Consider the following 26,070-nt stretch of genomic DNA (forward strand, 5'->3'; position numbering starts at 1 on the left):
AGCCCTCAGATGAAATCTGAAAACAAAACTTTGCCTGGGTGGGTCAAGTGAATATAATGTTGTGAGGGCCAACATTTCTTACTCAGCTAAACTCTGCCAAAAGACAAACTGATTGGTCAACCAGTTCAATAAGTTTTTGTTTGGCATATATCAGTGCAGAAAATGGCTGTTGGGCTTACGTGATTTGCAGTTTGCCTTGAAACATTTATGGAGGATGTGTTAAGGTGCTGAATAAATACGGACTTGATTTTGTACTCTTACTTTCATGAGCGCAACAAGTCCTAAAGTGTTTTACAGCCTCTGTGTTTTGAAGTGTATACTGCTGTAGGAAATACAGACTCCAATCTTTGCATGGCAAGAACATACAAAAATAAATGTGTTGACAAGCAAGTGATGAATAATAAATACGCCTCTTTCTTTTATTGTTCTCTCCAGATTCTCTTTCATTTCCATTTTTTTCAACATGCACGCGACGAGCATGAAATTCACAATTTACTCTACCTTTACTGACTTCATTTGTTTTTATTTTCTTCTGGGTCACTCCGGATGTTGGTGGTATGATGTTCTGAGCTCGTTTCACCTTTCGAAATGCCTTGACAATCCCCCGAGGCTCCATAGGGCTGATTCACAGTCTGGGCATGCTGTCCAGGTGAGTTGTTCGTACAAGCTGTTAACCACCCTGTTCCAACAATTGGGAGTTTATTTTTACAAAAGAATTTGCAAATGCCAATGCCCATCTCCACTTCCCAATACCTTCCCAATATTGTCTGAAGTGTCCAGCTGAGGCCTAATATGCGACTACTGGTTTAACATAGCTCCCCAATGCATCATAATGAGGTAATTTCAGAAACTTGACCTCTTCTTGGGAAATAAGGCAGGACAAGTGATGGACATGCTGGCGGGGGGAGCACTTTGGGAGCAGTGACCATAATTCCATTAGTTTTAAAATAGCCATGGAAAAGGTTAAGTCTGGTCCACAAGTTAAGGTTCTAAATTGGGGCAAGGCCAATTTTGATGGTCTTAGACAAGAAATTTCAAAAGTTGATTGGGAAAGGCTGTTTGCAGGCAAACGGATGTCTGGTAAGTAGGAGCCCTTCGAAGCTGAATGAAAGAGGGTTCAGAGCCAGCATTTTCCTGTTAGTGTGAAGGGTAAGGCTGGCAGGAGAAGGGAACGCTGGACGACGAGAGTTATTGAGGTCCTGGTCTCAAAACCAGAAAAAAAAGGCCTTTTTTTAGGCAGCTGAAATCAAGTGAATTTCTTGAGGAATATAGAGGGTATTGGAGTAGAGTTAAGAGAGAAATCAGCAGGGGAAGCTAAAAGGGGACACAAGATGGCTTTGGCAGGTAAGGTATACAAGTGGATTCTACAAGTATATGAAAGGCAAGAGAAACTAGGGAGAGAGTAGGGTATCTTAAAGATTGATGCAATAAGATTAAAGCAATAAAAATTGACAAGCTACCTGATGAAGGAGCAGCGCTCTGAAAACTAATACTTCCAAATAAACCTGTTGGACTATAACCTGGTGTTGTGTGATTTTTAACTTTATCTTAAACATCAACAAAGCCACAAGAGATGGGCGAGATTGTAAATGAATATTTCTCACTGGTACTTACCATCAAGAAAGGGATGGATGTTAGGGAACTTGGAGAAATAAACAGTGATGTCTTGAAGAGAATCCACATTACAGAAAGGGAAGTGCTGAAAGTCTTAAAAAGCGTTAAGGTAGATCTATCCCCGGGACCTGATGAAGTATATCCCAGTACCTTGTGGGAGGCTAGGGAGGAAATTGCGGGGCCACTAGCAGAGATATTAGTACATACATTAGCTCACTGAGCTTGAAGGTTTATTTTCAGATGTTTCATCACCATTCTAGCTGACATAATCAGTGAGAGTCTCCGATAAAGCGCTTCACACTTATCATCAACCTGATGATGCAAAAAGAGTGATAGAGATGTATAGCACGGAAACAGACCCTTCGATCCAACCTGTCCATGCTGACCAGATATCCCAACCCAATCTAGTCCCACCTGCCACCACCCGGCCCATAACCCTCCAAACCCTTCCTACTCGTATACCCATCCAAATGCCTTTTAAATGTTGCAATTGTACCAGCCTCCACCACTTCCTCAGGCAGCTCATTCCACACACACACCACCCTTTGCGTGAAAAATCTGCCCCTTAGGTCTCTTTTATATCTTTCCCCTCTCACTCTAAACTCTAATTTTTGACTCCCCCACCCCAGAGAAAAGACTTTGTCTATTTATCCTATCCATTTCCCTCTAATCTAAGATCTAAGAATCTAAGATAATTTTGTAAACCTCTATAAGGTCACCCCTCAGCCTCCGATGCTCCAGGGAAAACAGCCCCAGCCTGTTCAGCCTCTCTCTATATTTCAAATCCTCCAACCCTGGCAACATCCTTGTAAATCTTTTCTGATCCTTTTCAAGTTTCACAACATCCTTCCAATAGAAAGGAGACCAGAATTGCATACAATATTCCAAAAGTGGCCTAACCAATGTCCTGTACAGCCTCAACATGGCCTCCCAACTCCTGTACTCAATACTCTGACCAATAAAGGAAAGCATACCAAACGCCTTCTTCACTATCCTATCTACCTGCGACTCAACTTTCAAGGAGCTATGAATCTGCACTCCAAAGTCTCTTTGTTCAGCAACGATCCCTAGGACCTTACCATTAAGTGCATCGGTCCTGCTAAGATTTGCTTTCCCTAAATGCAGCACCTTGTATTTATCTAAATTAAACTCCATCTGCCACTTCTCAGATCAGATCTTGGCCTATCTGATCAAGATCCCACATTTTATCTGAGGCAACTTTATTCGCTGTCCACTACACCTCCAATTTTGGTGTCATCTACAAACTTACTAACTATACCTCTTATCCTCACATCCAAATCATTTATATAAATGACGAAAAGTAGTGGACCCAGCACCAATCCTTGTGGCACTCCAAATCTTCTCAAAAATCACTAAGAAATATTAGTATCATTGACAAACATGAGTGAATTGCCTGAAGATTGGAAAAGACTGCAGGGAAATGCCTGGGAACTACAGACTGGTGAGCCTAATGTCTGCGGTGGCTAAGTTGTTAGAGGGGATTCTGAGAGACAGGATCTACAGGTATTTGGAGAGGCAAGGACTCATTTGGGATGGTAAGCATGGCTTTATACGTGGGAAATCATGCCTCATGAATTTAATTAAGTTTTTAAAAGGGACGACCAAGAAGGTAGATGAGGGTAGCGAGGTAGACATTGCCCACATGGAGCTTAGCAAGGTACCGCACTGTAGGTTGTTGGGTAAGGTTAAATCTCATGTGATCCAGGAAGAGCTAGCCAATTGGATACAAACTTGGTTTGAAGGTAGAAGACAGAGGGTGGTGGTACATGGTTATTTTTCAAACTGGAAGCCTGTGACCAGTGGTTTGCCACAGGGATCAGTGCTGGGTCCACTGTTATTTGTCATTTATATTAATGATTTCGATGAGAATTTAGAAGGTATAGTTATTAAGTTTGCGGATGACACCAAAATTGATGGTATAGTGGACAGTGAAGAAAGTTATCTGGAAATATGTTGAGATCTTGATCAACTGGACCAGTGAGCTGAGGAATGGCAAATGAAGTTTAACTCAGATAAATGCAAGATGTTGCATTTTGGCAGATCAAACCAAGGTAGGACTTACACAATTAATGGGGAGTCTTATAGAACAAAGAGATCAAGGGGTACAGGTTCATAGTTCCTTAAAAGTGGAGTCACAGGTAGATGGGGTAATGAAGAAGGCTTTCAGTATGCTTGCTTTTATCAGTCAGACCACTGAGTATCGGAGTTGGGGCATCTTGTTGTAGCTGTACAAGACTTTGGTGAGGCCACATTTGGATTACGACATGTAGTTCTGTCACCTTACTATAGAAAGGATATTATTAAACTGGAAAGAGTGCACAGAAGATTTATGAGGATTCTACCTGGACTGGAAGTTTGAGTTATAAGGAGAGGCTGGATAAGCTGGCACTTTTTCTCCTGGAGTGTACCAGACTGAGGCAGAGATAAGGTAGATAGTCAGCAGCTTTTTCCCATGGTAGGGGAGTCTAAAACTAGCAGGCATAGTTTTAAGGTGAAAAGGGAGAGATACAAGAGTCGAGTGGGGCAACTTTTTCACACAAAAGGTGGAGAGTGTCTGGAATGGGCTGCCAGAGGTAGGTGGTGGAGGAAGGTACAACTTTGTCATTTAAGAAACATTTGGGCAGGTATATAGGTGGGAAACGTATGGTGGGATATGGACCAAATGCAAGCAAATGGGATTAGATTAATTGTGAAAACTGGGTGGCATGGATAAGTTGGGCCAAAGAGTCCGTCTCCATGCTGTAAACCTCTATGACTATGACACATTGTAGTTTGAGGAGGCCTAAAACTCAGCTCCAGACTCAAAACCAATTTCATAACAAGGAAATCTGGAAAAATGCTAAAGGAATCAAGATTAGGAGACCACAGTAACCGTGGTTTATTTTGGTTGGTACTCAGCTCTTCTGCCAAGAGGAGCAGCTTTTCCTTATCTACTTTTTTCAGACACGTCATGACTTTGAAAACCTCGACCAAATCTACTCTCAGCCCTCTCTCCTCCAAGAGAACATTCCCAACTTCTCCAATCTATCAATGCAACTCATGTATAACAAGTCATTGAGCTGAAACTGTGTTTCATTCCACAGATTATGTATTTTTCTAATTTTTTGTACCTTTGCCATCCTTAGTGTTTCCTCCAACCATTTTTGAACATGGAGGAGTACCAATTCATCAGTACCGAAGCAGGTTTCCTTGCCCATGTTTAACCTGAAGCCATGAGACTTCTTTGGGTGTGGAGTCAATGTTGAGGACTCCCAGAACAACTCTCTCCCAACTGTATACCACTGTGCTTCCACCTCTGCTAGGTCTGTCCTGCCAATGAGACAGGATATATCCAGAGATAGTGATGGTGGTGTCTGCGACATTGTTTGTAAGCAATGATACCGTGAATATGATTATGTCAGGCTGTTGCTTGATTAGTCTGTGAGACAGCCCTCCTAATTTTAGCACTAGCTCCCAGATGTAAGTGAGGAGGACTTTGAAGGGTCAACAGGGCTGTTTCTGTTGTTTTCTTTTCCGGAGCCTATGTCAATGCCTGGTGATCCATCCACTTTCGTTTTTTAGAGACATGGTAGCAATTGTGAATGAAGGAGCAGCGCTCCGAAAGCTAATGCTTCCAAATAAACCTGTTGGACTATAACCTGGTGTTGTGTGATTTTTAACTTTGTACACCCCAGTCCAACACGGGCGTCTCCAACTCAATTGTAGCAATTGGTACAAATAAATGGCTTAATAGGCCATTTCAGAGGGCAATTGACAATCAACCACATTGCTGTGCATCTGGAGTCACATGCAGGCCAGGCCAGGTGACGTGGCACATTTCCTTCCCTGAAGGGTATTAGTGAACCAGATGGGTTTTTCTAACAATGGTAGCCATCTGTAGATTTTTACTTCCAGATTTTTTTTTAAATGAATTCAAATTCCACCATCTGCCACAGCAGGATTCGAACCTGGGTCCCCAGAATATTATATATAGGTTTGTGGGTTAACAGTCTAGCAATAATACCACTAGGCCATCGCCTTCCCTCAGAGATAGGACTTAGGCATAGGTGTAGATCACTTAGTCCTTTGAATCTGCTTCACTACTGAAAAAGATCACAACTGACCTGGTTGTTCACTCAGCTCCACCTTTTTGTCTGTACCTCATAATACTTGGCATCCATGTTAATCAATCTAACTCTGCCTTGTATGTATTTAATAACCCAGCACCCACCAAATTTTGGGAAAGACAATTCCACAGATTAACAACTCTCTGAGAGAACAAAATTTCACCTTGACTCCACCTTAAACAGGATGCTGCCTGTTCTGAAACCGTGTCCCATCATCTAGTCACCCCACAAAAGAAAATATCTGCCTGGTAACCACCTTATTCAGTTCCCTCAGGATCTGATACATTACAAGAAATGAGTCATGTGAATCTTCTCCATGCATTTATACATTTTTTTCAAATAAGGCAACCAAAACTGTAAGCAGTACTCCAGATGTGGTCTCACTAAGGCTCTGTACAGCTGCCGTAAAACTTTCATACTTATTTATTCCATTTGCCTTACAATAAATAACCACATTGTAATTGCCCTCCTAGTCACTTGCTGTATTGCACACTAATGTTTTTGTGCTTTATGTGTCAGGACACCCAGATTCCCTGGTCCTCACAGTCCTGCAATCTCTCATTTAAACAGTATATTGGGTTTCTATTCTTCCTGCTAACATGGACAAGTTTACATTTTCCCATCTTATATTCCATCTGCCAAATTTGTGCCTAATCACATAACCTAACTATATAACTTTACATCTTTCTTGACAACTTACTTGTCGATCTTTGTGCCATTGGCAATTTTGGCTACAATACATTAATTCCCATGGGGTTGGTAAGCACAGTGGGCTAAATAATTAGATTTGGCACAGAATAAAGTCAACAGCGTGGATTCTATTAGCTGTGATAGTTCACAGTGACCTGCCTCTTCACCTTACCCCACATTGTGGAAGGGTGACCTTGAAGCTATACATAACCAAATATCTCTTTCTTGAACAGGGATGCAGACTTACTATCCCTTGCAAACTATGACTCCTTACATTACATTTGGTCCACATGTTCAAGTCAAGGCTGAGATAGACAAATCTTTAATCAATAACAGGATTAAAGGTTATGGGTTCTAGGTCCACTGGCATAATCTCACAATATGGTATTGCACATTTAAGACAAGGGCGAATCCAGTCAACCAGGGTAGGCAGCGGTTGTTACTGCTGCCAGTTGGATATGTCCGGGTGACCGACAGCGGTATTTGCTGCCAGGTGGATATATCCAGGGATCCGGGGTTCCGGGCAACTGGATTAGGCGAACCCGGTCAACCAGGGTAGGCAGCGGTTATTACTGCTGCCAGGTGGATATGTCCGGGTAACCAACGGCGGTATTTGCTGCCAGGTGGATATATCCGGGGATCCGGGGTTCTGGGCGACTGGGTTAGGCAAACCCGGTCGACCAGGGTAGGTAGCGGTTGTTACTGCTACAATAATGGTCCATCGACGTCGTCGTCCCCTTCTCCTACAGCGCACCCACCACCTCCCCCCCCCCCACCCCAGTACAAGAAATGAAAAAGGTCAGGAGAAAAACTTCCCTGTAAATCCGATCAGCAGTGAAAAGGAGGGAACAGGGGGACATAGGCAGGGCAGTGGCACAAATATATCCTCTTAGAGAAGTACCTGTCGGTAATGGCGAAATCGGATATGTTAATGTACCACTGACTAGTAGTGAAGTTAGAACTTTTAAAAAAGAAATGAGAAGTTTGATTGAAGACCCCGTAGGATTGGCGGAACAGTTGGATAAATTTTTGGGGCCGAATTTGTATATATGGAGTGAAATGATGAGCATCCTGGGGACACTATTTTCAGAAGAGAGGGGTATGATTAGAAGAGCTGCTGTAAGGGAATGGGAAAAGAGATATCCGCTGGGTAAGGGAGTAACACCAGCCAAAAACAAATTCCCCAACATGGATCCCCGTTGGAAGGGCATGGATGAACACGATAGGGGAGAAATGAGAGACTTTCGAGAATTGGTCATTTTGGGTGTTAAAGAAGTGGCACCTAGGTCTCAGAATTTTGTGAAAGCCTTTGAAATGAGACAGGAGAAAGTTGAAACCCCGTCAGCATTCTTACAGAGACTAAAAGAGGCCACTAGAAAATATTCGGGAATGGATCCCGATGATCTGGTAGCTCAGGGACTTTTAAAGGTCCAGTTTGTGACTAAATCATGGCCGGACATACAAAAGAAGTTACAAAAATTAGATGGATGGAGTAAAAGACAGATGGAAGAATTGTTACATGAGGCACAGAAAGTGTATGTAAAAAGAGAAGACGAAAAAAAAACAGAAGGCTAGAATAATGGTTGCAGCGGTTGAGGAAATTACGAAGAGAAGGTTAGAACCAGAAAACAACAGGGGAGGATAAGAGAGACAGAGAGCAGATTGTAGAGAAAGAAGGCAACAGGCAGGATGTTATTACTGCGGAAAAGTAGGGCATTTTAAAAGGCAATGTCCAAAACTAGGACGACAAAGAGAGGCAGTTACATTGATGACTTTTGATGAAGGATAGGGGAGTCCTTCCTCCTGAAACCCACCGGGAACCCTTGATAAATTTAAAAGTGGAGCCTGAAGGAGAGGAGGCAGTATTTTTGGTGGATACGGGAGTGGCATGGTCATCCCTAAGTTTTAGACCTGGCGGTGTAAATTAACTAATAAGAGTCTCAGAGCTTCTGGAGTAAAAGGTGGAGGATTCTTAGTGCCCATTTTTGAGCCGACCCTAATAAGGGGAAATAACGAAGGAGTGACGGGACAACTATCATGTATTCCTGAAGTTGGAAACAATCTCTTGGATAGGGATTTAATAATTTTGTTAAACTTGAAGACTGGAGTAGAGAATAGTTCAATAACTGTAACAATAAATAAACTAACAACTAGTGATGAAGAACAGATAAATCCTAACGTGTGGGCGAGAACCGGAACACAGGTCATTTAAACGTTAATCCCATCGTAATTACACTATCACAAGAGAACAAAATAGTAAGGCTTAACCAATATCCAGTTTCATTGGAGAGGCGCAAGGGTTTACAACTGGTAATAGACTCTCTAGTAAAAGAAGGGCTATTAGAACCATGCATGTCACCCTTTAATACCCCAATACTACCCATTCGGAAACCAAATGGAACTTACGGACTGGTACAAGATCTCAGATTAGTGAACCAACTGGTCCGGACATGGCACCCAGTGGTGCCCAATCCATACACCCTTTTTAGTAAGATACCGTGTAATCACTGCTTGTTTAGTGTAATAGATTTAAAAGATGCATTCTGGGCTTGTCCTTTAGCCCCAGAGAGTCGCGACATGTTCACTTTTGAATGGGAGAACCCATACATTGGCAGAAAACAAGTTCTGATCGACGGTACTTCCCCAGGGATTCACAGAATCACTTAACTTATTTGGGCAAGTACTGGAACAAGTCCTAGAACAATATAAAATGCCCCAGGAGACGTCTTTGTTGCAATATGTGGATGATCTACTTGTGTCAGGACAAAAGAGAAATGATGTAAGTTCAGCCACCAATGGACTGTTGAATTTCCTAGAGCAACAGGGTTTAAGAGTATCTAAGAATAAATTGCAATATGCAGAAAAAGAGGTGAAATACTTAGGACACCTTATTAGTGAGGGAACTAGACGCATTAACCCCAAAAGAATTTGAGGGATAGTAGAACTGCCTCTCCCGAACACCAAACGAGAATTACGAAACTTCTTGGGGCTGATGGCTTATTGCAGATTATGGATAGAAGCCTATGCCCAGAAAACGAAGAGGTTATATTACAAACTGACAGAATCAGAACACGAAGGACTGTACTGGACAAAAGAGGAAAAGGAAGGGTTATGTGAGTTGAAGCGTAGTCTAATACAAGCTCTAGCATTAGCCCTTCCTTCCCTAGAGAAACCATTTCACCTTTTTGTGACAGTAAACGATGGAGCAGCCTTAGGAGTGTTAACCCAGAAAGGAGGGGGAAATAAACAACCCAAAGCCTTCCTGTCCAAAATCCTGGACCCTGTTTCAAGGGGATGGCCTGAATGTATACAGGCAATTGCAGCAACTGCCATATTGGTAGAAGAAAGTCGGAAACTTACTTTTGGAGGAGCGCTAGTAATTAGCACTCCCCATCAAGTCAGAACTGTGTTAAACCAAAAAGCAGGAAGATGGTTGACAGATTCACGAATTCTAAAATACGAGGCCATCCTGATGGAGAAAGATGACCTCGTGTTAGCAACAGGCACCTGTCTAAACCCAGCTATCTTTCTTTGGAAGGGAGAACCTCTGGACAAACGAGAACTAGAGCACGACTGTTTAGATATCATAGAATATCAAACCAAAATTAGATAGGACCTGAGAAATCTACCTTTACATGACGGGATAGATTGTTTATAGATGGGTCATCGAGAGTAGTGGAAGGAAAAAGACACAATGGATATGCAGTAGTGGACGGTAACAAAAACCAAATGGTGGAGGCAGACCGGGTGCCTAACACATGGTCAGCCCAGACCTGTGAATTGTACACATTAAATCAAGCTTTAAAACACTTTGAAACGGGATGGGACAATTTACACTGACTCTAAGTATGCCTACGGGGTAGTCCATACCTTCGGAAAGATATGGCAAGAATGGGGACTAATCAATAGTCGAGGAAAAGAGTTAGTACATGAAGAGTTAATAGGACAAGTATTGAAAAGTTTGAAATTACCTCGGGAAATAGCTATAGTCCATGTACCTGGGCATCAGAAAGGGAATACTCTAGAAGCAAAGGGAAACTGGCTAGCAGACGAGATAGCCAAAGAGGCAGCTATGAACCATACAGTAACAAGGATACAGATTCTTACACCCTTAGTTGACCCTTCTCCTGTGAACCCCATATACACAGAAGAGGAAAAAAAGTTCCAAGAAATAGGAGCCACTAAAACAACTGAAGGAAAGTGGATCCTCCCGGATGGGAGGGAATTACTGAGTAAACCAGTCATGAGAAACATCTTAGCCACCTTACATCAGGGTAGTCATTGGGGTGCTCAAGCCATGTGTGACACAGTATTAAGAAAATATGGATGTAAGGGAATATATACGTTGGCAAAACAGATATGCACAGGATGTATAACTTGTCAAAAGATCAATAAGAAAATAGTAAGGGAAGGGCTCAAAGGAGGAAGAAACCCAGGGTTGAGACCCTTCCAAAGTATACAGGTGGATTACACCGAACTACCCCCAATAGGAAAACAGAAGTACCTGTTAGTACTAGTAGACCATTTAACCGGGCGGGTGGAAGCTTTCCCAATGTCATCAGCCACTTCAAAAGGAGTGGTGAAAACCCTCCTTGAACATATCATCCCATGATATGGAATAATGGAAAGTATAGACTCAGACCAAGGTAGCAATTTTACTTCCAATATCTTGCAAGAAGTAATGGCAAGATTAGAGATCTCTTAGGAATTCCACACCCCTTGGCACCCACCCTCCTCTGGACGGGTGGAATGAATGAATCAGACCATAAAGAAGCAATTATCTAAACTACTCCTAGACACTCGATTACCATGGATTAAATGTTTACCTATTGTGCTACTACGCATTCGACTGCCCCAAGGAGTGATATCGGCCTTCCTCCTTATGAAATGATGTTCGGGCTACCATTTCTGGGAGGGAAAGGAGAAGTGCCTACAGCTGAGTTTAATGACAAGTTTTTGAAAAATTATATTGTGGCACTTGGTTCTTCATTATCTATTCTTAGGAATAAAGGCCTGTTGGTACAGACACCCCACTTGAGTTTGCAGCACATCAGATACGACCTGATCAAGACCTGGAAAGATACCAAGCTGCACCCAAGCTGGGAGTGACCATTCCTAACCCTCCTGACTACTGAGACAGCTATCCGGACTGCTGAGAAAGGGTGGAGTCATCATATTTGTGTTAAAGGTCCTGTGAATGCCCCATCGGCGGAGTGGCAAGCTCATCTTACAGACAACCCTCTGAAAGTTAAGCTGAGAAAGAAGGAATGAACTGAGACAAAAGACTTTTTTTAACGTTTGACTGTTACTGATTGTAAGGGCTGCATGGACTCACCTCTCCCTGACGCCTAAAACATTAGGACAGGTAGACAGGTTGGTAGGTAGGGGTCAGAGATGGGCGGGTACTGGTATAGTATTATAATGTTAGTAGTATTAACTGTTCAAGGAGGCAGGAAAAATCACTTCACTTCACTATACCAAAATTGCGCCGAACAAAAAGGACTTGCCAACTGTTGGGTCTGTGCAGAGATCCCACACCATGGCGAATCTGGGATCCCTACCTCGGTAATACCGCTCACAGAAAAAGAAGTATACGAAGTACAACAATTTGACTCGGACACAAATGATACGAAGTGGAGTTTTGACAGGGGTGAATATAATTTTGCAGAATGGTTCCCTAGACAGGCCCCGAAAACCCAGGGGTATCGATGGCCTTAGAGTTTCCCCGTCGAAAGGAGCAGTAAATACCACCTATTTCTGTAATCAGAATGACACCGCACCCTTCCAGTTAGGAAAATCATCTTGCATCTACACCAGCCTAGCCACTGCCACTCCCGTTCCCCTTATATTAAATGGAACATATTGGGTATGCGGCCTGAAGGCCTATCCATTTATTCCCGGGGAAAAATACATTCGCGTAACCGAATGTATAGGAAGGCATGCATGTTATGATGTTGATGAAACACTGCCTCAAAGTCAGAAAAGCTGGAGTGGCTGCTGTTACCTTGCTTATATAGTTCCTCACCTCCAATTAGAAAAACATGAGCACAATCTGAGAGAGGGGGGAATAAGACGTAAGACCCAAGAGGTCTCTGAAGGAGACCGTCTGTTGTGGACACTATTCCCAAACTACGGTACTGCAAGGGCAGAGGTAGAAATACAGAAACTGGCGGCTGCACTTGAATTAATGAAATCGACGACATAATGGGAGAAACTCAGTCCCAAATATCGGCCATAACCACTGAAATGATTGCCACAAGACTAACAGCTTTACAGAATCGAATGGATTTGGACTATCTTTTGGCCGAAAAAGGGGGAACCTGTACTCTGATTGGTCAGGAATGTTGCACCTTCATCTCAGACACCTCTTCCATAGTGGAAGATTAGGCAGAAAGAGTAAAGAAAAAGATAAGCAACATAAGAGAAATTGGGGATGAACTCCGAAAAGATGAAGGATGGAGTTGGGGCAACTGGGGACTGACTGGTTGAGGAAAATGGTTGGTTAATTTAGGCATTTACGTATTACTAATAATAGTAGGTCTATTGATAGGGTTTAATGTGTTAAAGTGGATAATGACTAAGCTGGTAATGTCTTTGGGAGGACAACAATCAATAATGGTCATGACAATAGCACAAACGCAAGAAAGAGAGAGTAGCAGATTACTCCTAGAGTTTGAAAAAAGACAGACTTAGAAGGACAGAAATGGCCATATTGTGAACCTCAGCACCATAGGGTGAAAAGAGGGCAGAAAATAAAATTGCAAAAACAACAAATGGTAAAAGAAAAGAAATGGGGGAATTGTTAGAAATGGGGAAAAGTGCTGTTTGTGCAGATATAGAAAAAACATACAGAAAAGGGGTACAGCAAGAGAACTATTAACTCTGCAGGTATTTAGAGAAGAGCATCGCTACTTTTCAGTGTATAATTGTGGTTAATTAAATACTAACTTTGGTGTGTAATGATTATAGCAAATAAGTTATTTTTTTAAAAAATTATGTTTTCAGCAAAAAGTTGAGATAACTGAAATGCTTGGGATATACAAAATGATACAAGTTAATGAAATGTCCGAGGATGGAATGTACCAGCAGAATTGATACAAAATGTTAAACCAGATCTTGATGTACTGTCAACAAAATAATGTGTGTGTCAGCACTTACAGAGAGGAAGGTTGCCAACCTGGGGAAGGGGGAAGTAATAAGGGTGGAGTGCAGCTGGGCAGTGGTATGGCACAGTAAGAGAGATTGGGTAATTAGGAGTCTGGAGAGATGACCTCAAAGGGTAGAACTGTACACTAACCGGAGTTCTAATTTGCTCATTTGCTTATGCAATTGAAGCCCATACTTGCAAGTTCGTAGTAAATTGTCTTGTTTCCAGATTTGTTGGTGTCGTTTAAATTTTATTAAGTTTGTTTCTTACACTCCTGAGGGTAATGAATCTGGGATTCTTTACCTCAGAAGCTTGTGGAGGCATAATCATCAAGTATATTCAAGGTTGAGATAAATGGATAGATTTTTTAATTAATAAGGGAATTAAGGATTATAGGAGGTAAGGGAAGGTTAATGGAGTTGAAAATGATCATATCTGCCACCATCTCACTGAATATCAGAAAACACTGACTGAATTGCTTACTCCTGCATCTTGTGGTTTTATTAATTTAATGCCTATCTGAAGTAGTTTAAGTAATAGGCCCTTTGAAAAAGAATTATCAAAAGAGCGCAAAAAGGACGGAAGATAAAAATAAAACCACCAAGAAATGTGGATGCTGGAAATCTGAGACAAAAACAGAAATTGCTGGAGAAACTCAGCAGGTAATGGCAGGATCTGCGGAGAGAAATCAGAGTTAACTTTTCAGGTCTACTGACTCTTCGCCAAAACACAGGAAAGCAATCAGTCTTAAACAGGAAAAGAGAAGATTTAATAACAGAAACGTCCCATTTTTCACCAAAATCTCGTTAAAGTTACTCACCCCCGACCGGAAATGGAAATATTTAGACCAGTCATTTCCGGTCATTAAAAAATTATAAAAAGTTATATTTGTGTTTGTCGCCGGCCTAAATAAAGAAATAATAAGAAAGAGGTAATTGGATTCCGCAGATTTTTAAATTTGAAATCAGTGCAACTGCCGCTCGACCGCGTCACCATGGAAACCGTAACGGCGCAGCAACATGGCGGCGCAGAGCTGGCTCGAGCGTCTGAGGGCGGCGGGAAAAACAGCAGTTATTCAGGATGGTGAGGGGGAAAGTAAAGGCAGCAGTGGGGCGGGAGAGGGGGTGAGGAAGGGAGGAAGGGAAAAGGAAAAGGGAAAAAGGTAAAAGGTTGATAATGACAGCAGTGGTGCACAAGAGTGATGCCTGGGGATTTCGGAAGGGAGCATCAGACAACGGATCCGAACAAGTGCAGGGTACAGACTACTTAAGTAAATTGTTAGTTCGAGGTGTGCAAGATGACAATTGGAATAAAAGTAACGTGCAAGGGTTTGGCACTAGGTAATGATGCTCACTTCAAGAATTGGTGTAGGTTTGATGAGCTAAATGGCCTCTTTATGTGGCATAACACTTGTGTGAAGGAGTGCATGCTATGGGGAAGAGAATATGATGCAAACTCTGTCGGAAGTGCTGGAGCGTTAAGGAGAGGAAAGAGTGCAAAAGGCAGTTAAAAGAAACAAGTTTGCTGGAGGTTGGGAGAGCTTGAATGCCAGGCTTCAGACCAATTCAATATGGATCAAGATTTAAAATGTAAATCTGGTTCAGTGCAAAACTAGTGTATTTTTGCAGCCTGTTTCACTGTGCTAATTGTAACGGATTCCTTTATATGGTTTTGTCTTTCTCTTTGCTCCCAACAAGGTAAGAGGAAAGTACATTATCTCTTTCCAGATGGCAGTGAAATGGTAGAAGAGTATGAAGTCTCCAGTGATCAACTCGCAGGTAAAGATCATATTGTTCACTGCAGACTTTCCAATAGCAGTAAGCTGGTTAAAGGGTTTCTTTTATGTTTCTTTGGTAAACTTGAGAATGTGCATTAAGATAGAACTGAAATCAATTTTGTACACTTTCAGAATTCCTAACCTTGGGTTGTTGCTGTCAAGGGCAAAGCTACAATAATTTGGACATCCCAAGCTGCTCTAAACCTCTGTTGATGAACTTTGTCCTCACTGGTGTCCATGTGGTAATGATGTTTCCACAATGGTTGCTAAACAAAAGAAACCAAAGAACTGCTGATGCTAGAAATCAGAAACAAAAACAAAAATTGCTGGAAAAGCTCACAGGTCTGGAAGTATCTCTGAACAGAAATCAGAGTGAAAGTTTCAGGTTAGTGACTATCCTGAGACCCATTTTGAAAAGGAGTCATTGATCCGAACCGCTAACTCTGCTTTCTCTCCACAGGCGCTGCCAGTCTTTCATTATTCCAGCAATTTCTCTTTTTGTTTCCCCAATGGCGGAAGATTCTAGGATTCTCATCCAGTGACAAAGAAATAGTGACAAATGTTTTGGTTAGGATAGAGGGGAACTTGGAGGTGATAATGCTTCCACAATACCTCTGATGTGAGAGCTGACAGGGATTGGAGTGATGCTGAAGTTAGTTTGGTGAGTTATTGCAGAGCAGGCTGTAGATTGTATGCATTATGCTAGGCAAGCATTGTGAATCACTCAAGTCTTATAGATGGAAGAGCTACTTTGAGGGAGTCAAATAGATAGCAAAGTATCGTGTATTCATTTAGCTGGTCCTGTTCAGCTTCTGGCCTCTGACAGACTCAAGATGTTAGGTGGGGTGTGTAGACTTATTAGTGATACTTTCATTGGAAGTCAAAGGAACTTGGCTGGGTTTTCACCTATTGAAAGTGATCATTGTGGCACTTCTTCTGTTACACAAATGTGACCTGCATCGTTCTGCCTGTGTCTGAATATTATTCAAGTCATGCGGTAGGCCATAAGGGACTTCTTCATTATCAGATATATTGTATATATGTGGGAAAATAATTAAGACATTGAAGATGGACTGAAAATCCTTATGGGGTAAAAACAATGACTGCAGATGCTAGAAACAAGATTCTGGATTAGTGGTGCTGGAAGAGCACAGCAGTTCAGGCAGCATCCAAGTAGCTTCGGGCTTTTGCCCGAAACGTCGATTTCGAAGCTACTTGGATGCTGCCTGAACTGCTGTGCTCTTCCAGCACCACTAATCCTGAAAATCCTTATTCTGACAGTACGGTTTGCTCACTGAGCTGGAAGGTTCGTTTTCAGATGTTTCATCACCATATTAGATAACCTCATCAGTGAGCCTCCGGATGAACCACTGGTGGCTTGGCCCACTTTCTATTTATGTGTTTAGGTTTACGTTGGTTGGGGATGTCATTTCCTGTTTGTCTGGGGGTGGGGATGGTACCACCCCTTGAAAAAGAACATCTGAAAACTAATCTTCCAGCTCAGGGATATAATTAGATATGGAGTAAAGTTCCCTATGCACTCTTCCCATCTCTTGCTTCCCGGGCAGGTACAGGCATGAGGCTCAGTACAGATTGAAGGCCCTTTCCCTCTCCCTTTGTCACATTAGGGATATTGTAGGTAATTTAAAGTCAGAACAAGTTGAGTAACACCATTTCTTTTGGCTGTGCAGCACAATGATCACTGAAGCTTCAGGAGCATTTATTATGGCAGTAATCTGTTATTGGAATGGTCTGCACAGTTTATTGATGTCTGCAAATTTACTGCTGCCCTTTGGGACAGAGCATTTCATTTGATTCAGGAGCAAATTCACCTTTTCTGATTAGCTATCTGAGAAATGTGAGTGATGGGATTATCAATAATGAAACACTTTTGTACATTTTTGGCTGATGAATATAGGGGCCTTTTTTTTTTTGCAGATCATTGGTTTCCTTAGAATGTTGCATGCTATATTGTATTTTGGTTTACATATTTATCACATTGTTACTTTTTTGATGTTCACAGTCAGAAAGTGGAGACAGAAGAGTCAGTTGGGATCCCAGGGGCAGTGGCAGGTTGAGATTGGGGATACATCATCTAGAGCATTCGGAAGCTTGGAGCAGCAGCTGATACAGGAGAATAGCAGCAATGTAAGTGGGTTTAAACAAGGAGCATAAATGATGTGCTTGAATTCTCTGATTTGCATTAGGTATATGAACCTCTGTGATATAGGGCATACATTCCTTTTTGTGTTTAATATACACTATTTATATATGTGTTTGGTGCTCTGATAATTTCTGTCTCCCAAAGTGATAAATATATTGTTGTGAAGTCCACTGAAATGTTTACATTTTGTGTGCAATTTTACATTTAATTGCAGCCTATTTTCACAAGGAAAGACACCAAGGCAAGCTTCCAGTGGAGGATCCGAAATCTGCCGTATCCCAAAAAAGTCTACAGCGTCACAATTGACCCAGAGCAGAGATGTTGCATTGTGAGAACATCAAACAAAAAGTAATTCTGTTTTTCAGTTCTGATTAAAAGTTCTATGCTGGGGCTATTTCTCATTTTTGAGAAACCTGTGGACCAGTTTTAAGATTTCTTTTTTTTTTATTATCAACTTTCCTTCTTTTGTTTTTTAAAAAATTGTTTTTACATAAAGGATTTCTTTTGTCAGTTCCTCCCCTTTCATTAAACCTTTCTTCGCCAGTGCTAATCCTGATGGAGTATGTGTTCCATGACCGCAGTCTGTTTTCCACGACCTCATACATTGCCCATTCTTTATGGATGAATCCAGACATAGAATTACATCGAATATATGACACAGACAAAGGCCCACCCAGTCCTTGCTGTTGTTTTTGCTCCATTTGAGTAATCCATTCTACTTCATGTAACTCTAATACGTCAAACCTCTATTCCTGTCTTTTTCACATTTTTATAGCTTTTCTTTAAATGTGCCTATAATATTTACCTTCGGTATTCTCTGCGTAGCCCCATAATCTCAACAATGAGTGAAGAAGTTCACCCTGATAATCAACAAGAAATCCTCTTGTATTAAGGGCCTCTAACTTGTTCATTCTCACAAATGGAAATGCTATTGGACTCCAAAGCTGCTTTGAACTGATGAAGTGCCAGGACAATGCAATATAGCCACATGAAGCAAGAGGCAATTCTGATTCATATTTGATTTGAGGAGAGATTCGAGCCTATACGCGGTGGAGTTTCTAAGAAGACAGGTGATCTTAATGTATGAGATTGTGAGGAAGCTTAGATGTTGATTTTAGTTATGACATTTCACGTTTTAAATTTTATTGTCATGTGTACTCCAGTATAGGAGTTCAGTGAAAAGTGTGCAATGTCGCCACACATGGTGCCTGTGTACAAAAAAAACTTAGCTTAAGTTGCCAGAGAAATGAGAGTTAAAAAGTTAAGCGTTACTTCATAGGAGAAAAATGTAGAAATTGGTAATTGTTTAAAGTCTTTTGTACTTTAAATTAGGAAAATAAAGGAATAAGTTACAAGTTCAACAGTTTTTGAGTCCTCCACTTAACTTGCTGTCTGGGAAGACCTCAACTGTCTGTTCTCGACACCACCGTCACTGCTGAATGAAATTGCCGCCTGTCTGATCTTCCCCTAATGCCTCAGGAACATGCCCAGTCAGGATCCACTTGCACAACAAGCTGAAACCCTACCATGAGCCACCGAGTGACCAGCCGACATACCACCAAGCGACCAGGCTGAGACTCATCATGACCTGCCAAGAGTCCAGGCTGAGAGTCATTTTATGGGGAAATCTGGAATTAGGCTCAATTCCAAAATAACTGGTCTCCCATTTAAGACCAGGGCAGGTGGAAATTGAATCCAGACATTCTCGTCAAGGTAGGGCCATACCACAAGACCCTTACAATCAAGGTTTCAATCCTAGATTTGTTAATGAGTTGACTTTAAATTACACTAGTTGTGGAATTTTAAACTATTCCCAGAACATTAGCTTGAAGCACACCAGTCCAGTGAGGATGCCACAACACCATTATTTCCCAATAACCTCCTATTTAATCTTTGCATCTTTCAATAACTCCCTTAATATTGCTTCCTTTGGTGCAGCACTCTTGGAAAAAACTTATTTGTGAAATAATTTGATTGTGGGTTCATACTCTACTCCAGAGAGCTGAACGCAAGTTAGAATGAATCTTCTGTACAGTTGTGCAAGAGACTGTACTCTCACAGGTGCTGTCAAACCAACATTGTACGTGCTCTTGATTGGATTTCAAAATTCCCACTGCTCTATTTGAAGAGTCCAGGAGTTATATCAGTATCCTGATCAATATTGGTCAGGCCACTCTTGGAATATTGCGTGCAATTCTGGTCTCCTTCCTATTGGAAAGATGTTGTGAAACTTGAAAGGGCTCAGAAAAGATTTACAAGGATGTTGCCAGGGTTGGTGGATCTGAGCTACAGGATGAGGCTGAACAGGCTGGGGCTGTTTTCCCTGGAGCGTCGGAGGCTGAAGGGTGACCTTATAGAGGTTTACAAAATTATAAGGGGTATGGATAGGATAAATAGACAAAGTCTTTTCCCTGGGATCAGGGAGTCCAGAACTAGAGGGCATAGGTTTAGTGTGAGAGGGGAAAGATATAAAAGAGACCTAAGGGGCAACTTTTTCACGCAGAGGGTGGTATGTGTATGGAATGAGCTTCCAGAGGATGTGGTAGAGGCTGGTACAATTGCAACATTTAAGAGGCATTTGGATGGGTATATGAATAGGAAGGGTTTAGATGGATATGGGCCAGGTGTTGGCAGGTGGGACTAGATTGGGTTGGGATATCTGGTTGGCATGGACGGGTTGGACCAAAGGGTCTGTTTCCATGCTTACATCTCTATGACTATGACTATATTTATCACCAGAACAGATTATCCACTCATTATCTTATTAATGCTGGAGAACTTGCTGTGCATGAATTGGTTGCTACATTTCCTATTAGTGACTATACTTCAAGAATAATTCCTTGACTTTGAGGTACTTTGGGGACATCCTGAGCACATGAAAAGTGTCAATTACACAAGTTCTTGTTTTATTTGTATGGTTAAAATTTTTGTTAAAAAAAAAAGGTATAGTGCTGAAACTGATCTTCCTCTTGCTCCGTCCAGGTATTACAAGAGGTTTAACATTCCAGACATGGACCGGTGTAGATTGTCCCTGGATAGTTCAGCTCTTAGTTTCACACATGCCAACAATACCCTCATCATCACAGTAAGTCCCATTCAACATCTGTACCACAGTGCCTCGTAATACTTGGTCTGCTGATCTTACACAGTCCTTGTACTTGAGGGAATAAAGACAGAAGCCAGTTCAGGTAAAATGACCTGAATGGAAAAGAATACAAGTTGTGCTGAGATCTGCATGTCAAAAGTCTATAGTTGCATAATATAATGGTAGTTGGAGGACTAAAAGTTAAGATTTCTATTTTGTATGTTGTTGAGATTAGAGCATCACTTACAAGGTCAGTTGTTCTTTCCCATCCCTAATTGCCTTTGAAGGTGGTGGTGAGCCACTTTCTTGAATTTCTGCAGTCCTTGGAATACAGGTATACCCATAATACAGTCAGGGAGTTTGACCCAGCAATAGTGAAGGAATGGCAATATATTTGAAAGTCAGAATGGTGTGTGGCTTGGAGAGGAACTCTAAAGAGAAACCATGCCAATTAGATAGTTAAGCAAGGGAAACATTTCTTCACCAGAAATGACATATGGGTTGCTTGTTCATTTTTCCTTCATTCGTTCAGGGGATGAGGGTATCGCTGGCTAGACAGCATTTACAGCCCATCCCTAACTGCTCACAGGGCAGTTAAGAGTCAGCCACATTGCTTTGGGTCTGGAGGCACATGTAAGCCAGACCAGGTAAAGATGGCAGTTTCTTTCCATAAAGGACATGAGTGAACTTGATGGTTTTTCTGACAATCAACAACAGATTCATGATCTTCATTAGATTCTTAATTCCAGATTTAAAAAAACATTGAATTCAAATTCCTTCGTCTGCCATGGAGGGATTTGAACCCGGGTCCCCAGAACATTAGCTGAGTCTCTGGAATACCAGGCCAGCGATAATACCATCGTCTCTCCATGTTAAGAATGATAAAGTAGTAGATGGCTTTAGCTGTGCTTGAGATTGAGAGGGCAGAGAAACTGCAGCAAATGTGTGGTTGACACATTAGATTTTAGAATACTTTAAATACGTTAACTGCAATTTCTGTTCATTCCTCAGTACCAAAAGCCTACAGAAATCTTGCAGCTGGAACAGGAAGTGCTACGAGAGCTGAAGAAAGTGAAGGTGGCTGAAGATGGAGATGTTGAATGTAAAACACAGTGAATCTGAACACCATCTGAAATACTCTAAATCAACTCTGCAAGGCTGAATCCTACTTTGGGAGATGCAATGGATGGAGAATCTCAAGGATTTCAACCCTGGAGTGGCATTCATGCTGCTAAATGTGGCCCAAATGTCAGTACATTGGATGATGTATTGTCACAAACTAAATGGGAAAAACAATGAGTTACTGGTTTTGGAGGGATGAAAATATAGAGTTTATATTTAATCTATGTGTATTCTTTTAACCCTCAGACTAATTCTCTAGCAGAGGAACTCTGTTCCAGTGGTTCTCCTAGGAGCCCCTGGTTGCCCAACCAAGGAAGATGGATGTAGAGAATGAACGCTGCTCTCGGAATCTTCCTCCAACCCTTTAATGTCTTGGCTGCTTTGAGAAATTATTCGTTTTTCTCCTAAGTTAGAGGATACAGAGAATGAGGGAGGGGAGAATTACTAGACCAGACTGTTTCAAAGAACTCAGTTGGAACACTGTATCCCAGAACAAGTGCTTCAAAAGACAAAGGAAGGAAATAAGACGTTAATCCTTCTCAATGATCAAGTCATGTAAATCCTCTAATACCAGTATATCTATAAATTAAAGAATTTAATTTTATACTTTGGAGGTTCACCCTGTGATGATGCTGTTTGGTCAGACAGTCTTTGATTGCATGATTTTTAATGAATGGCTGTTTGCCTTGGCACATTTATGTAAATGTTTGCAGATGCTCCTTCTAAGACTATAAGATCTAGGAGTAGAAATTGGCCATTTGGCCCACTGGGTTTGCTGCAACATTTGATCAGGGCTGATGTATTTGACAACACTTCTTCTGCTTTCTCCTGTAACCCTTGATCTCCTCATCCTAAATTCCAGAGTACAGACTCATAGTCCTTAACTATCTTCGTTTGAAAAGCCCATCATTCCTGGGGTCATCCTGCAAACCTCCTCCAAGGCTTGCACATTTAAGAAATGGAGTTCAAAACTGATCACAAGATTCCAAATGAGTTCGGACCAGAGACTTTTCCAGTCTCAGTACACCCTTGCTCTTGTATTCTTTCCCTCTTGAAATGAATACTTGCAATCTTAACTGCCACTGAACCTACATGTTAACCTTAGGTATCTTAATTCAGGATTCTCTTAAGTCCCTTTGTACTTCAGCTTTCTGAGCCATTCCCTGTTTAGAAAATAGTCTATGCCTCTGTTTTTTCTACTAAAGTGCATAACCTCTCTCTCACTTCATTGAAGGATCACACATTGATTACATAGCTGTCCGTCTTGTAAAAATCAGTCTGAGTGGGGTTATAACTGATCTCAGCCTCAATTCTCATTGACAACACAATAGAGGATAAAATGCAGGATTTGAAGTGACACCCACATTACTGGCTCCTCTATTAAATTTTTTTAAAAATTACATTTCTGCTTAGACAAGTGCTGTGCATAAGGTAAAGTTTTCTTCAGCCCTATCTCTACAAAGAAAAGCAAACCTGCCTTTCTGAACATCCAGTGATTCAAGGTCTGACTCTCAAATCACCCCAGCAATTAATTCCAGCTGTTGATTAACAATTGTACTTAAGTTCTAGGCTTGCTTTTTGTAATCCAAATGCTTTCTATCAGCCTACTGTTTCTAAAGTATTGTTCTGCATTTCAACCTGGGATAAGGTTTTGAATCAAGGTTTCATTGATTTTCTGTGGTACACAGGTCTGAAATAATTGTGTTCAGAATTAGTTTGAACTGCTAACATCTGCAAGGGAGTCCATAGCAATAGCTGTGGTCCTTTATCTGACTGTAGAAAGTACAAAATCATTCTGGTTTAGGAATAGATGTGGATATAAATTTTTTAGATAAAGGCTGAACTGAATAACTAATCATTGATGGGGACAGTGTAGAGACAGCTTTACTTTTAGTTTGAAAGAATATAAGGAGTTTAACTCTTTATCCACACCTGAACCAGGAGTGTTTAATGGGACAGCATTGCTCTTGGGTGGGATACAGGCACTTGCAGTGCATTGGTATTTCACCCAGAAAGCTATTATTCAGCTCAAGTCTTTCATGGGTAAGTAGGAATGGGCAATAAATGCTGGCCTAGCCAGTGACACCCACATGTTGAACTACAAATATAAATAACAAGTTCAAGTTTCGTTCACAAGGAGCAAAGAGACAAGATGATAGGAACAGGAATCCAGGTAGATTTTTCGCATCTCTTCTGAAGACACAATGTGTGACTGTCTCCGAACTGCCACTTCCACTTTGAAAAAAGAAGCAATGGCCTGTCTGCTTACAAACTTCTCCAGCCAGTGTCTTAGCAGAAAGTTTGCACAGGCTAATGGTCCGATGTTCCTCTCTGAAATGCCATTGGTGAATAGTATTAATGATTATCTTTCAGTTGGTGTTTATGGGATTAAGCTATTCAGAAATTGGCTATGATTGTCGACATGTGAAGCACTGGATCATTGAGACACAAGCTTAGTATCCAGTTGGAGAACAAGGATTTTTGCTTTCAAACATCACATCGCTACAATTTCTTCAGGCAAGATTAATAACAGGAGTCAGTTCATGTATAAAATTTATTGCAAATGCGATTCTTTAAGGAATTGCGGCGTTGGATGTGAATGAGCAGGCTTTGTCTTGAAGTAGCAATTGACAGCATGCTGGCTTCTGATGTGCAGTATTGGGATCCCCACTTTAAGTGTTCTCACCCATTTATTTCCCGTGCTGTTGGTCACAGATTGTAAAATCCAACATGTAAAGTGCATGGGCCAAGACGCTGTAGAGATGTGAGGTAGTAAATCGAAGGCAGTATACTGGGCTACTGCTGCTTGGGGAGGAAAGGAAAAATACCTGGAGAAAAAGGAAACAAAGCATTGATTAGTTCCACAACCTGTGCTTTGGTATTATTTGCACAGAAGATGCTCCAGTACATAAGGTTAACAGACTGTTCAGGACAATCTGTTTTAATCTTCATGTTTGCTGCCCTCTGCTGGAACATCAGAATCTCAGCAACATCTCCCATTTCTAATGGGTGACTGAACACCGATGAGCGCCCCATTAACCGTGGCTATATTTTGCATGAAGAGAGTGCTATATGGAATAGGTGTTGATGTAATAGAAACCGTGAATTACTGAAGTATTTCTTCTACTTATTTGTAGGGTACAACTATAAGGAAAAACTGGGCAGGTTGGGCTAGAAAAGGTGACCTATCGAGAGGTTTGACAGTAGCCATGAAAACATTTTCACTTTTAAGGAAGTCCAAAACTAGGGGCCATAAACATCAGATTCTTTTCATGGGATATAAGTGTCACTGGCATTTTTAATGCTTGTCTCTGTCAATATCCTTGAATGGATGGCTTGTTAGACCATTCCAGGGGATCGCTAAGAGTCCACTATATTGCTGTGGGTCATATTTCAGCCAGCCCAGGTAAAAGCAAATGTCTTCCCCTAAAGGTTATTACAGAAACAGACAAGACTTTTTTGACAATTGATGATAGTCCCACTGTCACCATTCCTCAACCTAACTTTCAATTTCAGATCTTTGTTAAGTTTCCACCTGGTATTGTGGAATTTAAACCTGCTTCCCCAGAGCATTAGCCTGTGACTCTGGATTATTAGCATTACCACCATCTCCTGACCATCATGAATTAATCTAACCGGAGTTTCAAAGAAAGCTTCCTTATCCAGAGTTGTACAATGTGAAATTCATTACCAGAGGGCAGAAATTGAACCCTGCTGTTGGTGTCAGCTATCTAGGCAACTGAGCTAACCAATCTAACAGCTGAGGAGACCATGAAGGACACTCTTCCTCAACTGAGACATGGTGATCCTCAGATTAAATCACCACCTATCATCTCTCTCTCTCTCTCACAGAGAGATGACTTTACCAGAAGGATTAATAGAAATAAGTAGAGAGATGTATTTAAGAGTAAGTAGATAAACACCACTGAGAAAGAAATGGAGGTTCTGTTGATAAAATGATGTATAATAGGGTGGAAGGAGGTTGTTATGGAGTATAAGCACTGTCATGGACCTGTTGGACTGAATGGCTTGATGTCATTTGATAACTTCACTGTTTTCTATGATACTAAACCATTAGAGAGGCTGGAAAGAAGTCACCTATTCTTAGCTATAAATGGAAACTGTTACTGGGCCAGCTTCCTGCACCTGATTAGAGGAAATTGTGGATAATAGAGGGATCAAGGTCAGGAGCATCATTCTCCTGAAGTCAGAAAGCTTGGCAGCATTTTCTGACTAGATTCATATTTACAGCGTCTTTAACCATCTGAAGATGTAACCAAACATGTTACTTCAATGCACTTTTTGAAGTATTATCACTGTTGTAATTTAGCAACATGCAAGACA

At 41.3% G+C, this 26,070-nt stretch overlaps 3 protein-coding genes across 7 annotated transcripts in view; 1 reads left to right on the top strand and 2 right to left on the bottom strand.

Annotated features, from left to right (window-relative positions):
• Positions 1–14,417, bottom strand: part of poll (polymerase (DNA directed), lambda) — a 40,469-nt gene extending 26,052 nt beyond the window's left edge. The window contains exons 1-2 of the mRNA XM_072557231.1: positions 14,399–14,417; positions 502–679 (exon numbers count right to left, since the gene is read on the bottom strand). Coding sequence (XP_072413332.1) covers positions 502–616 — 115 coding nt within the window. The 5' untranslated portion in view covers positions 617–679; positions 14,399–14,417. The remainder of the gene's footprint in view (positions 1–501; positions 680–14,398) is intronic.
• A 161-nt stretch (positions 14,418–14,578) lies between these two features.
• dpcd (deleted in primary ciliary dyskinesia homolog (mouse)) lies at positions 14,579–22,330 on the top strand. 3 transcript variants are annotated; one of them, XM_072557239.1, is made up of 6 exons: positions 14,579–14,661; positions 15,276–15,356; positions 17,379–17,503; positions 17,734–17,867; positions 20,502–20,604; positions 21,616–22,330. In XM_072557239.1, exons 1-6 carry the CDS (start codon positions 14,598–14,600, stop codon positions 21,718–21,720), a joined length of 612 nt encoding a protein of 203 aa, XP_072413340.1. In that variant the 5' UTR covers positions 14,579–14,597; the 3' UTR covers positions 21,721–22,330. The 3 variants fall into 3 exon arrangements, with proteins under 3 accessions (XP_072413340.1, XP_072413339.1, XP_072413341.1); XM_072557238.1 differs by lacking the exon at positions 14,579–14,661 and adding an exon at positions 14,733–14,833; XM_072557240.1 differs by lacking the exon at positions 14,579–14,661 and adding an exon at positions 14,904–15,167.
• Positions 22,331–24,266: 1,936 nt separating this feature from the next.
• fbxw4 (F-box and WD repeat domain containing 4) overlaps positions 24,267–26,070 on the bottom strand; it is a 146,170-nt gene continuing 144,366 nt past the window's right edge. For all 3 annotated transcript variants that reach the window (XM_072557234.1, XM_072557233.1, XM_072557232.1), the window contains one exon: positions 24,267–24,554. In XM_072557234.1, the coding sequence (XP_072413335.1) occupies positions 24,417–24,554 (138 nt within the window). In that variant the 3' untranslated portion in view covers positions 24,267–24,416. The remainder of the gene's footprint in view (positions 24,555–26,070) is intronic.

This window comes from Chiloscyllium punctatum, chromosome 38 (assembly GCF_047496795.1).
Source record: "Chiloscyllium punctatum isolate Juve2018m chromosome 38, sChiPun1.3, whole genome shotgun sequence".
Classification (NCBI taxonomy): Eukaryota; Metazoa; Chordata; class Chondrichthyes; order Orectolobiformes; family Hemiscylliidae; genus Chiloscyllium; species Chiloscyllium punctatum.

Bases quoted from the DNA above. Each gene is read 5' to 3' on its own strand.
- dpcd (XM_072557238.1), top strand. From the start codon at position 14,755: ATGACAGCAGTGGTGCACAAGAGTGATGCCTGGGGATTTCGGAAGGGA. The intron at 17,504-17,733 runs GTAAGTGGGTTT...ATTTAATTGCAG, and splicing joins TACAGGAGAATAGCAGCAAT to CCTATTTTCACAAGGAAAGA. The intron at 17,868-20,501 runs GTAATTCTGTTT...TGCTCCGTCCAG, and splicing joins GTGAGAACATCAAACAAAAA to GTATTACAAGAGGTTTAACA.